The sequence below is a fragment of the Carlito syrichta genome, unplaced genomic scaffold (assembly GCF_000164805.1).
Source record: "Carlito syrichta isolate Samal-C Ts95f unplaced genomic scaffold, Tarsius_syrichta-2.0.1 Scaffold302327, whole genome shotgun sequence".
Classification (NCBI taxonomy): Eukaryota; Metazoa; Chordata; class Mammalia; order Primates; family Tarsiidae; genus Carlito; species Carlito syrichta.
Window position 1 is genome coordinate 1156215 of NW_007246423.1, and position 13142 is coordinate 1169356.

The following is a 13142-nucleotide window of genomic DNA, read 5'->3' on the forward strand; positions in this document are numbered from 1 at the left end:
TCTACAAAAATATGTTTGAAAAAATAGTTGGTTGTGTTGGTGCATGCCTGTAGTTCCAGCTACTCAGGAGACTGAGGCAGAAGGATCATTTCTGAGCCCAGGAATTCGAGGCTGTAATGAGTGTGCCACTGTACCACAGCCTGGGCAATAGAGTGAGGCCCCATCTCCAAAAATAAACAAACAAACAAACAAAAAAGAGAGAGAAAAGAAGAAGAAAATATTGTAAAGGGGCTTCCGGGGGGAAGCTAGGCCCAGAGGTGGCTCATAGTTATGGGACCTCATATGGTGTCCCCACGAGGGGTAGGCTGTGTGGTGTTTTCCAGAAAAGGAGCTCTGTCTCAGGAGCACTGGTCAGAGCAAATCAGGATCCAGTCCTGCAGCAAAGGGACAGGCTATACAGTGGGACTTGAGCAGGTTTAGGGATCTGGTCACTGAAGCTGGGCCAGGAGGTGAAGGGTAACTGCAGGATAAAGGTCAAAGCACAGGGACCTGGAGGTATCAGGTTACAGAAGGATCAGACATTATGATGAATAGGTGTTGGGCTATTTCTCTCTCACCCACCCACTACCTACCTTCCTTCCTTCCTTCCTTCCTTCCTCCCTTTCTTCCTTTTCACAGGGTCTTGCTCTGTCGCCCAGGCTAGGGTGCAATGTCATGGCCATAGCTCACTGCAATCTCAAACTCCTGGGCTCAAGTTCCCCTGGCTAAGTTTTTATTTTTATTTTTGTAGAGATGAAAGTCTCACTATGTTGCCCAGGCTGCTCTCGGACTCCTGGCCCTAAGTGATTCTTCTGCCCTGGCCTTCCAAAGTGCTAGGATTATAGGCATGAGCCAGTGTCGCCGGCCATATTTTTTCTTAGTAACATCTTAACCCGGTACTTGAGACTAGGACAGGGCTAAGCCTATAAATGATGTTCAAAGGGTCCCCATCATGGGGATGGCAAGGGGCACTGAGAGGAGCCGGCAGGAAGCTGTGGTCCAACACCCCTCTAGTTCCGGGCCCATTCTGTCCTCACTTCTCTGCCTCTATTGGGCCCTCAGCTTGAAGGGCATGACTTTAGTCCAACTCCCATGTTGACTGATGATTCCGGACTCTAGTTAATCTCGCCATAGAATTCACAATACACAGGCCACTTCCCTTGACCGGTTTAGATCGACCCAAGTGCTCCCTGATGTCTTATTAAAGAGAAGCCTGGAATTTTCTAGTAATATTTGCCTTTTATACTTCTATCAGTGTTACTGGCATTCTCTCAGGATTATCCCACCCCGTTGTTCCCACATTTCATATCCAATTGTGACTGATCAGATTAGTTATCCCAATCTCTCTCTCTCTCCTAATTCCCTCTGCTTCTCCCCCAGCAGGCTCAACTCCCATACCATGTGCATGTACTCTGTCCACTCTGAAACCTTAGGTTTTAACAATCTATTTGCCTCCTATAAAATGTACCACTTTGTTTGTTCCTTCGGTCATTTAGTCACTATAATTATCCCTAGAGAGGCTGCATTTTGCGGGGCCTGAAGGTTCTGGCCTATAACTCCTACCACCCATGCTAGAGATCACTGTATATGGAGCTGGTTCAAGTTCCCCAATTGCACCACTGACTTCTCAGTGAAGAACTTTATTTCTTCAACCAGTACTTTTTGTTTGAAAACTTCTATTTACTGGAGATAACAGACAACTGGGGAACTCCAAAAGCGGGGAGGATAGGAGGGACATGAGAGCTGAAAAACTACCTGTTGGGTACAGCATTCGCTCTTTGGGTGATGGGTACACTCAAAGCCCAAACCTCACCATTATGCAATGTATCCATGTAACAAACCTGCTCCTGTATCCTCCGGATCTATAACACAAATCATTAAGTAAATAACTATTTTTTTGTATTATCTTGAAGATGTGGGGTACAATTCAGGGGTAGGTATACAAATGTTCATTATGCAGGTACCCTTGTTGATGAGGTGTGCCCCCCCCGGCAGTTTCCCACTAGTACATAAATAACTATTTTAAAAGAAAACATCTATTTAAGAAGGGCTTAAGTCTTTTTTTTTTTTTAAGAATCAAGGCATACATTGGGAGACTTTGTCACATACATATATTGTGTGAAGGCAATAGTAGCGGGCATGGTACCCACTGGGTGGTTTTGTAAGCCTTTTCCCCCCTTCCTCCCTCCTTTCGCAGTACCTGCTGTTTGTTGTTCCCGTTTTTGTGCCCATGTGTGCCCAATGTTTAGTGTCCATCTATGAATGAGAACATGTGGTCATTTTTTGTTTCTGCAGTAATTCACTTAAAATGACAGTCTCCGGCCACATCCATGTTGCTGCAAAAGACATGATTTTGTTCTTCTTTATGACTGCGTAATATGAGATGCCTTAAACCTTTTAGACTTTTGCACCCTGTGAAAGAAATAAGGTTCTAGAGAGCCAATCTTTTCAACAAATCCTTGGTTTGAGTCTGGGTAAAACAGTTATCAAAGAATTAACTGGAAAGAAAAAAAAAGAATCTTGTTCTAATTATACTAAAGCCTTTCCCTTCTGCAAAATCCTCTGACCCAGTTTCTATCCCTTGAAAGGCAAGTGACTGTAGATGAGTCTAAGAAAATTGGCTAAATATTGATCTAAAAAGTCAAATTCGTGCATCACACTTATTTGATTATCCTGAAAACTTACCAGACAGAAAGTTTTAACTTTTATTCACCTTCGTTGTTACCTTCTGAGCAGCCCTCTCCATAGCAACTGAAAACTTCTCTGGGCTGCAATAATCCTCTCTAGCTCCCAGAGCACAGTCAAAGAATTTTAAAAACAGGGGACTTTGTAACTGTGAAATACTCTGAGATTTAAAAGGCAGTGGAGCTCCAGATAAATGATCGTTTTTCTTTCTTCTGAAGGTAAGCACAGGGGTTAGAAATGTTTATATCATCCTCTCTCATTTTTTAAATGCTAACAAAAGAATCTTAAACTCTTCTTTTCCTTTAACCATGAAAGTAATCCCAGTAGTTTGTTACTAATTCACAATCATTACCAGCTCTTCTCTGGGTTAGGGTTTGACAGGAGATGCTGTTAACAGTTTGTGTCCCTTAAGCCATCAGTGGAAAAGATTTTTTTTTTCTTCCAGAAAGCTGATTGGTTCTAGAGTCATCTCCTACTTCTTTAATGACCACTGGGTGAGTGGGTATATCATGTTCTTTAGGTTTTGAAATTCTCTTGTTTTCCTAAGATACTTCATACTCTGGAGTCTTGACCCTTCTTTTTCTTTTTAATTCAGTAACTTTATGGGGTACACATAGTTTTTTTACATGGATGCATTGTATGGTTGACTTTTAATAAACTAAAAATTGACCCGTGTTTTCTAGACTTTACTATTTCCTTGCCTAAAACCTTTTAATTCAATGTTATATTCGTAATTTATTAGAATGTATGTATTGTTTCTCTATTTTTGTTTAGGGATGAGGCTCACAAATCACTTGGAGTTCTTTACAATGGATTAAAAAAAGGTGTTTCCTATTGTAGGTCTTATAACTTGCACCACCTGCAGATAAACAGAAACTTGTTCTGAATTTTTGATGCTATGTTTAGTTCAGGGAGAGACAATCTAACACTTTTTGGCTATTCTTCTGCAGTTTGAAAGTCTATAGCCCTGGTAGTTGCCTGCTGTTTGGGGTTATAAAGTACCTACAGACCCCCTGACGTGTAGAAACAGCTTGTCATTGCAAATCAGCTTAGCCACCCAATTAATGAATCCTTTCAAACATGTTGGAGGCACATAATTGAAGCCTTTATTTTTTCCCCTTTACCACAGAAATTCCTTTGGTTACAAGTTTACCCTGTGAATGCCAACGCACCTATCTCCATCCAAGACGGACTCAAGGTAAAGGAAGACTGGAAATGTGCTTCTGGACAAAGCTTTCAGTATTTTCGGTGCCATTATTCCTTCTACTCAGCTTTGTTCCCTCTACTGAGACAGACAAATCCTCAACCCAGGACAGCAGAGGCATTGGGAGTCTAAGCCAACTGGCAGACCTACTACGGGTTCTCTCTGCTGGTGACCACCCACCCCTCAACCAGTCAAGGAGCCTCATCAAGACATTGCTGGAAAAAACTGGGTGCCCACGGAGGAGACCTGGAATGCCAGGAAATTGCAATCTGGTTAGTGAAATAAGATGGGTTCAGGTATCAGGGCATGTGCAAAAGAGAGCAGTGGATTCTATAGCCACGGATTTCAAATGCAAATCTTCTAATATCCAAATGGGCAATGCACTGTGGTGAAATAACTTTCATATTTGGGATACAACAAATCATTCAACAGTCTGCATATAGCACTTAGAGACGGAATTTTTGTTGTTGAAAAGGTAGTAGTATGTAGGGCTTTCTAGAGCCCTTCTGCACGTTTAGAGGTATTTATTTGTGAGCATGAACTTTTACTTCTCTTTTCTTTCTGGTTTACTCATCTTTTTTTTTTTTTTTGAGCTTGCAGTGAATTTGCATGTGACTAGTTAGATACATGCTATTTGTTTAGCATAATAATAGCAATCTAATATTTTCCTAATGTTGAATTTTTGAGTACTGTTTCTTGGCTATCAATTGGTGTTTTCTGGTGTTTTGCATGGTGGGTAGTTAATGATTGGATAATCATCTTCTTTAAAATGAGGAGACTGAGCTAAAGGAGAGGAATGCCACAGGTGGAGCTGAAATTAGACCCATGGCTCCTGAGACCCAATTCACAGGCTTAGCCTACTCAACAAAGTGAATCTCAACGCTGATTGCATGTCAGAATCACCTGGGTAGGTTTTCCCAGCTACCCATATTGGGGCTTCATCCTCCAGAAAGTGAGATCTCACTTGTCTAGGATGGAATTTTTGAAAGTCACTTCAGAGGTAACTTTTAATGTGATGTCAGTGATGATTGAGACTCTCTTCATTAGGGTGGGTGGGTAGCATGGTAGGGGACTGATGGACCAGCCCAGGAAGTGAGAATCGTTGTGTTAAAATGGTTGTAAGCAAAATCCAACACAAGCATTCTTTACCATCCCTTTCCTGACTGATGAGAATTTTTTGAGGATGGAACCACAAATGCATAAACAAAAACATGAATAAATATATAAAACCAATGGTAATAACTGCCTCCAAAATACATTTGGGCAGAGTTTTCTCAATCATGTATAGTTCTAGGGGTGAATGGGGGACATTTCCTGGTCAAATGTTTTGGGGTTTTTTTCCTAATAGAAGAGGTCTTGCTCGTAGAGAAAATTTTTCTCAGCTTTGTGTGAACAATAAATAATTTAATAATTATTAAAATACCCAATGGTTCCCAGAGGAAAGGTGTTATAATAGGCTACTCATCTATGATGACATTAATATATATAGATAGCAACATAAGGCATCCCACTGGAAATAACCAGAAATCATATCTTATTAATATCCTCTGAGAATTTGCTTCAGGGGAATGTTCTCCTTTAATGACATGAAGTGCCTTATTAAGGCTGGTTGAATATTAGTTTTGCTGGGGAGAATGTAAACACGCAAAATTGTTCTCCATTTTCAGAGCTAAGGGAAGGATTGTTTTGTGCTTATTGTTTTCTGTGACATCGTCAGGAATTGAGTCAATTTGGTCTCCATTTGAATTAGTTTCATTCCTAGGATTTGAAACACTGTCTTTAATAGCTTCACCCTCTTGCTGCTGATAATTCTCCTCCTCTGTGAAAGAAACTGAGATGAAACAAAGCTTTGCCTGCTCAGAAGTTTGCAGCTCACCCGAATCACCCATTAGGGAGGATCCCAGGAAATGTCTCCGTGTCATTCATGAAAAGCAAGAGGAAACAGTTCTCTTGGTTTCACAAACACCTGGGTTCTGACACAAACCACAAGGCTTCAGCTTGTTGGCGTGTCTCCTTTGTCATTTGTAGGGACTTTGCTGACAGGCAGGGTTCATTGTAGAAATTCTGTGGTCAAAGGGAGGATAAGGGGTTCTGTCTTGTTCATATCCCTAAATGTCTGAAAAAAGAGGGAAGTAAGCATATGGAATTTGTAAGGAGAAAAAAGTTTCTAATTTTAGGTCTAGGTAAAAAAAGAACTTTTAAAATCAATCCGAAGATCTGAGACCATTATGCATTTAAAAATAAAATCATTCAAGCTGCAGCCTTTGAAAATAGATATTCTTGCCTGATTCTGGCTTTTCTTTCTTTAATGTGAAGGGTTAGAATGTAGTTTTAATGAACTTAATGAGGGATTAAGTAATTCCAAAAGAATAAATTCCACTTCAGTAATGATGACAACCACAATCCTACACAGGTTTCTGAAAGGAACAGAGCCTTGTTCTGGCACCTTCTAGTGTTAAGAAATGCAGAACATTGACTTTCTCATCTGTAAGACTGAGGAATGAGTTCCTCCTCAGGGAGATCTCTGTGAGGACCACATGTACGTGTATGTACTCCTCTGGGAAATCTCTGTGAGAATCATGTGGATGTGTTTGCACTTCTCAGAAAGATCTCTGTGAGGACCACAGGGATGTGTGTGAACTGCTCAGTGATAATTCTGTGAGGACTACATGGAAGAGTATGGGTTCTTCAGGGAGATCTCTGTGAGGACCACGTGGACAGTTATGCACTCCTCAGGGAGAGCTCTCTGAGGTCCACTGGGCATATATGCACAAGCTGGGGAGCTTAAGTTCTCTCTGTTCCCTTATAGTCCCTGTACCCCACAACAATGTCTGAACCCTCCTCAGAATCCCCCTCCTGTCTGTCCCCAAGTCCCCCTGAACTGTCCTAGGTGCTCAGGATATAGGACAATAACCAAATTCTCCAGGCAGTTCTCAGACATATTCAAGGCACAGGACCATTGCTTTAAGGCTTTCCATTTAATTCACACCCCATCCTTGACTCATGGGTCATAACTGTCATGGGATTAAGTGTGGAAAGCACTCAGCTTTATCCTAACTTATTTACCCAACAAGTTCATCTTAATTCCTCTCAGTTAAGACCTTTTTTTGTCAATCAAAAAAGCCACTACATCTGCTGCAGACCCTAAAGAGCCAGTATCTGCCATCAGTGACATCCTTCCCGTTCTTTGTCTGACAGAATAAAAACGAAATACACCTTTCCTCTTGTGTTTCACAGTCAACTGCTGACCAGCCCTTCAACACCTCCCACCCCCAAAAAAGAACTTACACAAATCCAAGAACTTAAAGACAACAGTAGATTTACCCATGACTCAAATTTTACACATATTTGGGGATCTAAAACCTCTAAAGTTGATCCTGCACGTCTAACAGCTGCTTTATTAATGTAGAAGAAAACTACTGTGTCACGTTTTGTCACTGAGGCACTCACTTGGCATAAGTGACAAACAAAGCCGAATTCAGCTGGGGAGGCCCTCTGATGTGGCTACAGGGTGTGACAGACAATTACTACCAAGTAGCAAGTTGTCTGTTTAGATTGTAAGGAGGGCCTCTCCTAGAACCGTAATCAGTCTTTCCCCAAAGTTTATTTCCTTATGAAGTCATTAAAACGAATTCCCAGAATCTGTAGAGATTTTTTTTTCTTCACTCTCTTCTTAAATCTTATGCCTCCACCTGACAAGATTAAAAGGAAACTCAATGGATTACTCCTGAATGAGTACATTCTTCTTTCACAAAGAATTATTTCACCAGCAGCAGCAACCTTGGGCGGGTCTTGATGCCTATGCGATGGCAGTATTTGCAAAATTTTGCTAAACATCTTCCAAAAACAGTGAGCCAACTGCTGAAAACTTTAACAAAACAAATCTAGTGGTGATGAATTGAAAATTCCTGTCCCGTTGTCACCCAACAGCTCCTTAGCGCTTTCTGTCATATCTATGCCTTCAGGAAGACTTCATATTATTTTATACTAACTTTCTTGAGGCTTCCTACCATATTATTTTCTCAAGCTACCACCATCTGTATTAAGGTAACTTCTCTAAGAGTCAAACATTGTAAAAGGAAGCAATGTTTTCAGCCCATGGTCATTTGACTCACAGTTAAGTTTTAAACAGTTGGTTTCAAACAATTAAAACCAAGTACACCCATGTTGTGTAGGAAACTTTAAAAACAATTTAAAACAAGGTTAATGTGACATCTGTTCATTCAAGGTGATCAAAATTTCTAGTCAGACAAAATAAGATGCTTCCATAACTATTTCAAACCTTCCAAAGTTAGAGAGCAATTTTATCTTCCATGATGCATACTTTTTACGTACCAGTCCTTCAATGCCTACCTGCGTGATTACAATGGAGACCCTGTGCCCTGGGGTCCCATGCCATTCCTATTCCAACCCTAGAAGTGTACACGGCAAAGACAGTGAAGAGGAAACACGAATGAATAGCACTCTCAGGTCCCTCACACAGGTTGACATGTGGTCACTACTCTGCTGTGTGCTCGTCCACCAAATCCTGCCACATGTTTGTGGTTTGATGGCCTCATGAGCATCCTTGTGTTGTGGGCACCCCCCTTCCAACCCACCCAGCTTCATCAGACAACCTGGGTGCACTCGAACGTGTATCAACATAAACTCATTCAACCCTTTGGCTGTATCATGTTCTCATTCTGATTGATATTAGAGTCTGACCAATCTCCGAGTCTCCTAATTGACCTCTCTTCCTACCAAATTGGAGGGAGGAAAGATTACTGATTGAAGGGGCTTCTCATTAAGTACATGGGTGGGTCTACAGCCCGTGTTCTCCATGGCACTAAAGAAAGACATAAGAGAATAGAGTTTATCCCTGGTGGAGCAGGAATTGAGACCTATAACACTTACTACCATTACCTGTGTGGCTTTAGGCAAGACCCTCTCTTAGACTTGGTTTTTATGTATACTGTGGGTACATTTTCCTGATAGGGGAAATTAAAAACAAAAAACATAAACCATATTTGACTCTGTACAGCATCCTGTGCACACAAATATGCCCATTAATTCATTATGCATTAAATAATTGAGTAATTGGTATTCTGAATGCTTTATATTATATGGAAATATTTGGTAGGTTGTTACAGGCTGGGGACACACCGTTTTTCCATTTGAAACAATGGAATAGGGCTCCCACTATTAAAACATTCATTATCTTAAACATTTTCCAGAACAAATTAGATGATGCACCAAGGAATGCCTGAATGCGTAAACACTCACCACATTGCCAGGCACTTGGATGTCAATAAGTGGTGACTAATATTCTAAGAGTTTGGTTTCAAGTGGTTATTTGGTACAAAAAAATGACTTCATTATATTTTTCTTTCAATTGATTCACCTCTTTGGGTCTTGGTTTCAGCCCTGCCAACAGACACTGGTGCATGGACTGTTCTTGTGGGCTACTTAGGGAACAGAAAAGGGCTGCCATGGTTTCAGAGATGAAGCTAATATTCACATTGAGAATTGCCCTTGTTGGGACCCCTGTGTTACTTCTGTTTGCTGAGTTCTTGACCCCCTGCATTTGAGTTAGGGAGGGAATAAAATCTGTGTGGCTTTGTAAAAAAAAAAAAAAAAACATGATTATGCTTTGCTTTGGAGATGGATGACATTTGTTTCTTCCTGATTCAGATGGTACACACCAGATGCTACCCAGTGGGTTGCACAGCAGATACTGAATTAGAATCCCTCAAACTTCTACCTTAGACAGCAGATTAATAGATTTTTTAGTAAATTGTCCCCACAGTGAGACAAATCCCTCTGGGACTCAGGACAGACATTCCTAAGTGCCTTCACTCTGAGCCTGCTGTTGCTGTGCTATGGAGCTGCCTCTCAGATCCTACAAAAATTCTCAGGAGCTTCCTAACTATCTCTGAAGGAAGGCAGTGTCTCTCTTGTAAAGATGACTTCCTGTCCACAATTTCTGTGTCTGTCTTCTTCTCACTATCTTACATTATTATCCCAACCCTCTTATGCTATGTAAACTTCTCAGATTCCAGGTCCCAGGCATGTGACTGTGGTTTCCAAAACAAATAAGGCATCACAGTACAGGGGAATAAATACTTTGTCTTCACACTTTTAGGTTCTGTGACTGAGACCCGTGAGCTGAACTGATAAAAGACAGATGTACAGGATTAAAGGCATACAAACTTTATTTGATGTTAATATTTTTATGTGGTAGCCGGGCTCGGTGGCTCAGCCTGTAATCCCATGCTTTGGGAGGCTGAGGTGAGTGGATTGCCTGAGCCTGCGGGTTCGAGACCCACCTGGGCAACTTGGCAAGACCTCATCTCTACAACAAATCAATAAATCAGCCAGACATGGTAACGCATGCCTGTAATTCCGGCTACTTGGAAGGCTGAGGTGGAAGGATGGCCGGAGCCCAGTGGGTGGAGGCTGCAGTAGCCAGGAGCAGTCACTGCACTCCAGTCAGGGTGACAGAGTGAGACTCCAACTCAAAAAAAAATTTTTTTTTTAATGTGGTATGGAGGACTTCATAGGAGAAAGTGAAAACCCTAAAGAAGCAGTTAGATCCAGGGGCTTATATACCATTTTAACAAAGAACAATAAAGTATGGAGATGTGAAAAGAGTAAGAAAAAGGGGGTCTGTACTATAAAGATGGTAAGATATGGGAAAGGCCTTTTCCACTGCTCAAAAACAGTTTTTGAATTCATCAATTGTGATACCTTTTAGTGCTTCTGCCATTCTTTGGTTTCATCTCTTTCACATTGGCAAAATGTTTCCCTTAGAGAATTTTTTTTTAACCAGGGAAACAAAAGTTGCTCGGAGTGAGATTGAATGAATAGCAAGGGTGGCATACAGGGATCATACTGGTTTTGGTCAAAAACTGCTGTACACTGAGTGTGGTGTGGGCAGGTGTGCTCTTAAATCACCCATCATGAAATGGGCAAACACGTTGAAAGAATCTCCCCCAAAAATTCATTGAAGCCAAATGCTAGCTGGTACATTGATGCCAATGGGTTCTTAGAATACTTACCTAGCAGCAAAAGCCTGCACTACAAGGGGCTCACACTCCAAAAAAAAATTCTGTTTTTGGGGGGGGAGGAGGGTCCCCCTCGTATTTCTCTTGGACAGCACTGTGCTAGAGAACACAGGTTGAAAATCTTTGGGAAGGTATTCCTGAGGTGGTGACACTTTAAACTTAGACCTGAGAACTGAGGGTAACAAGGAGACCCAAAAGTTGGTGAGAAAAAACTTGATGGAACTGACAAAACATTGCAGGAGTAGAAACTCAGTGAGATGATGGAGAAAGGTTAAGACAAGGTTAAAGAGGAAACAGGAACCTTACTAAGGAAAAAATTACAAGGAGTTTGGATTTTATTCTAATTGCAATGGGACATCAATTTAAAAGCCAAAGAGTCAGCTGATTTTACATAAGGTAATAAATCAACAACTTGTGGCAACTGTACTTGGAGACAGAAGAATCACTCTTAGTCAGAATAAAAAACAAAAGCAAAAACAAAACTCCTTTGGAGGGCATTCTAGTTGTGTAAGAAGTCCAACCCTGATGCTCTTATCTGATTCTGACTATTGGATCTGACTACTTTTCCCTTCTATTCATAAAGTAACAAGAAATGGGCACCCGGTGATCATGAGTTTTCTGGGACTATTTGCTAAGCTTTGTTTCTGCTTTTTTTGTTTGTTTTTTTTGCACAGTGCTTTGAGCCAGATGCACTGCTACTAATAGCTGGAGGAAATTTTGAAGATCAGCTTAGAGAGGAAGTGGTCCAGAGGGTTTCTCTTCTCCTCCTCTATTACATTATTCATCGTGACGAGATCTGTTCTTCCAAGCTCAACATGAGTAATAGAGAGTATAAATTTTATCTACACAGCCTACTGAGCCTCAGGCAGCAGGAAGACTCCTATTTCCTTTCACAGAATGAGACAGAAGATATTCTGGCTTTCACCAGGCAGTACTTTGACACTCCTAGGAGCCAGGTAAGATGCACAAAATTGCTAACTGGCCCTGCTACTAACATGCAGTTTTAGAGCCATATCTTTTGTTCCTTATTTGTTTCTAAGATATTCAAAGACTTCTAAGGGTGTTAAGTATTTGTAGTTTTTAGTTATGGGATGTTAAGCAACATAATTTAAAATTCTGAATCCAAAAGTATTTGTTGGCCAATTGGAAGATGAGTTTTAGCCGGAAGATGAGTTTTAGCCAGAAGTTGGGTGGGTGGGTGGACAGCCCAGGTGTTCCTCTTCTCCTGAGTCCCCCAGGCACTCAAGTAAGTGTGACTCAAGGCTTTTTGATTCATCTCCAAGGACTGAGCTATAGTGGTAGAGGGCAGTGCATCTATTTGCCTTGCCTTCTGACCAGGATAAAAGAAGGCAAAAACCATTTGAGAGAGTATCATTACTTATTTCCCCAAAGAAGCAGCTTGTAAAAAGCATATTTCATGACCCTTGGCACTAGACAGTACCCCTTTTGTGGCTTTGGTTTGTGCCACTTGTGTACAGGGTTCATTCAAATGCTTCTCCTCTGTCCCAGCTCTCAGCTGTTCTCTTTTGCCTTTGCTATGATTCCAGCAAAATGTGGCCTCTTAATTAGGTTTTGCTTTCTGGTTTGCAGTGGGAGGTTTCAGCAGATAAAGTTCTCCAAACATAAAGTTTATTTGAGTCATGTTTTCTTGAAGAATTCATTAGAAGCCATTACCACATTTTGAGGAGTACGGAGAAACCTGGTTTTTTAAAATATTGAATTATTCATGGACATGTATAGACTAATTTTGGTCTTGGGTCAGTTCTGGCTTCTAGGAAGCCAAAGGTATCTGTGCAATCATGCTGAGGCTTAACAACTAGCATACATATCCTCCAATTTGCTGTAAATATGCTTAATCTTTCTTATTGGCAGAGCAAGTGGAAAGGCTGTTTGCTAAGGACTTTGTGAATATCACATCCAGTAACTCTAATCCTATGAATTTCAAATTCTGGTCATATTTTTCTTTCTGTTTTCATTTTAGAAAAAAGGGTTCCTGGGCCAGGAGCAGTGGCTCACATCTGTAGTTCCAGCACTTTGGAAAGCCAAAGCAGGAGGATTACTTGAGGCCAGGAGTTCAAGACCAGCCTGGGCAACATAGTGAGACCCCTGTCTCTACAAAAATAAAAATTAATAAACTAGCCAGGTATAATGGTGTGCATCTATAGTCCCATCAACTCTTTTTTTTTTTTTTTTTGAGTTGGAGTCTCACTCTGTTGCCCAGACTGGAGTGC

The 13142-nt window shown here is 41.1% G+C and overlaps 1 protein-coding gene across 5 annotated transcripts in view; it reads left to right on the forward strand.

The window, feature by feature from the left end:
• The first annotated feature begins 2573 nt into the window (after positions 1–2573).
• SLC39A12 (solute carrier family 39 member 12) overlaps positions 2574–13142 on the forward strand; it is a 79956-nt gene continuing 69387 nt past the window's right edge. For 3 of the 5 annotated variants that reach the window (XM_008056345.2, XM_008056342.2, XM_008056343.2), the window contains exons 1-3: positions 2574–2882; positions 3794–4140; positions 11586–11867. In XM_008056345.2, the coding sequence (XP_008054536.1) occupies positions 2858–2882; positions 3794–4140; positions 11586–11867 (654 nt within the window). In that variant the 5' untranslated portion in view covers positions 2574–2857. The remainder of the gene's footprint in view (positions 2883–3793; positions 4141–11585; positions 11868–13142) is intronic. The other 2 variants (XM_008056347.1, XM_008056346.1) reach the window with 2 other exon arrangements.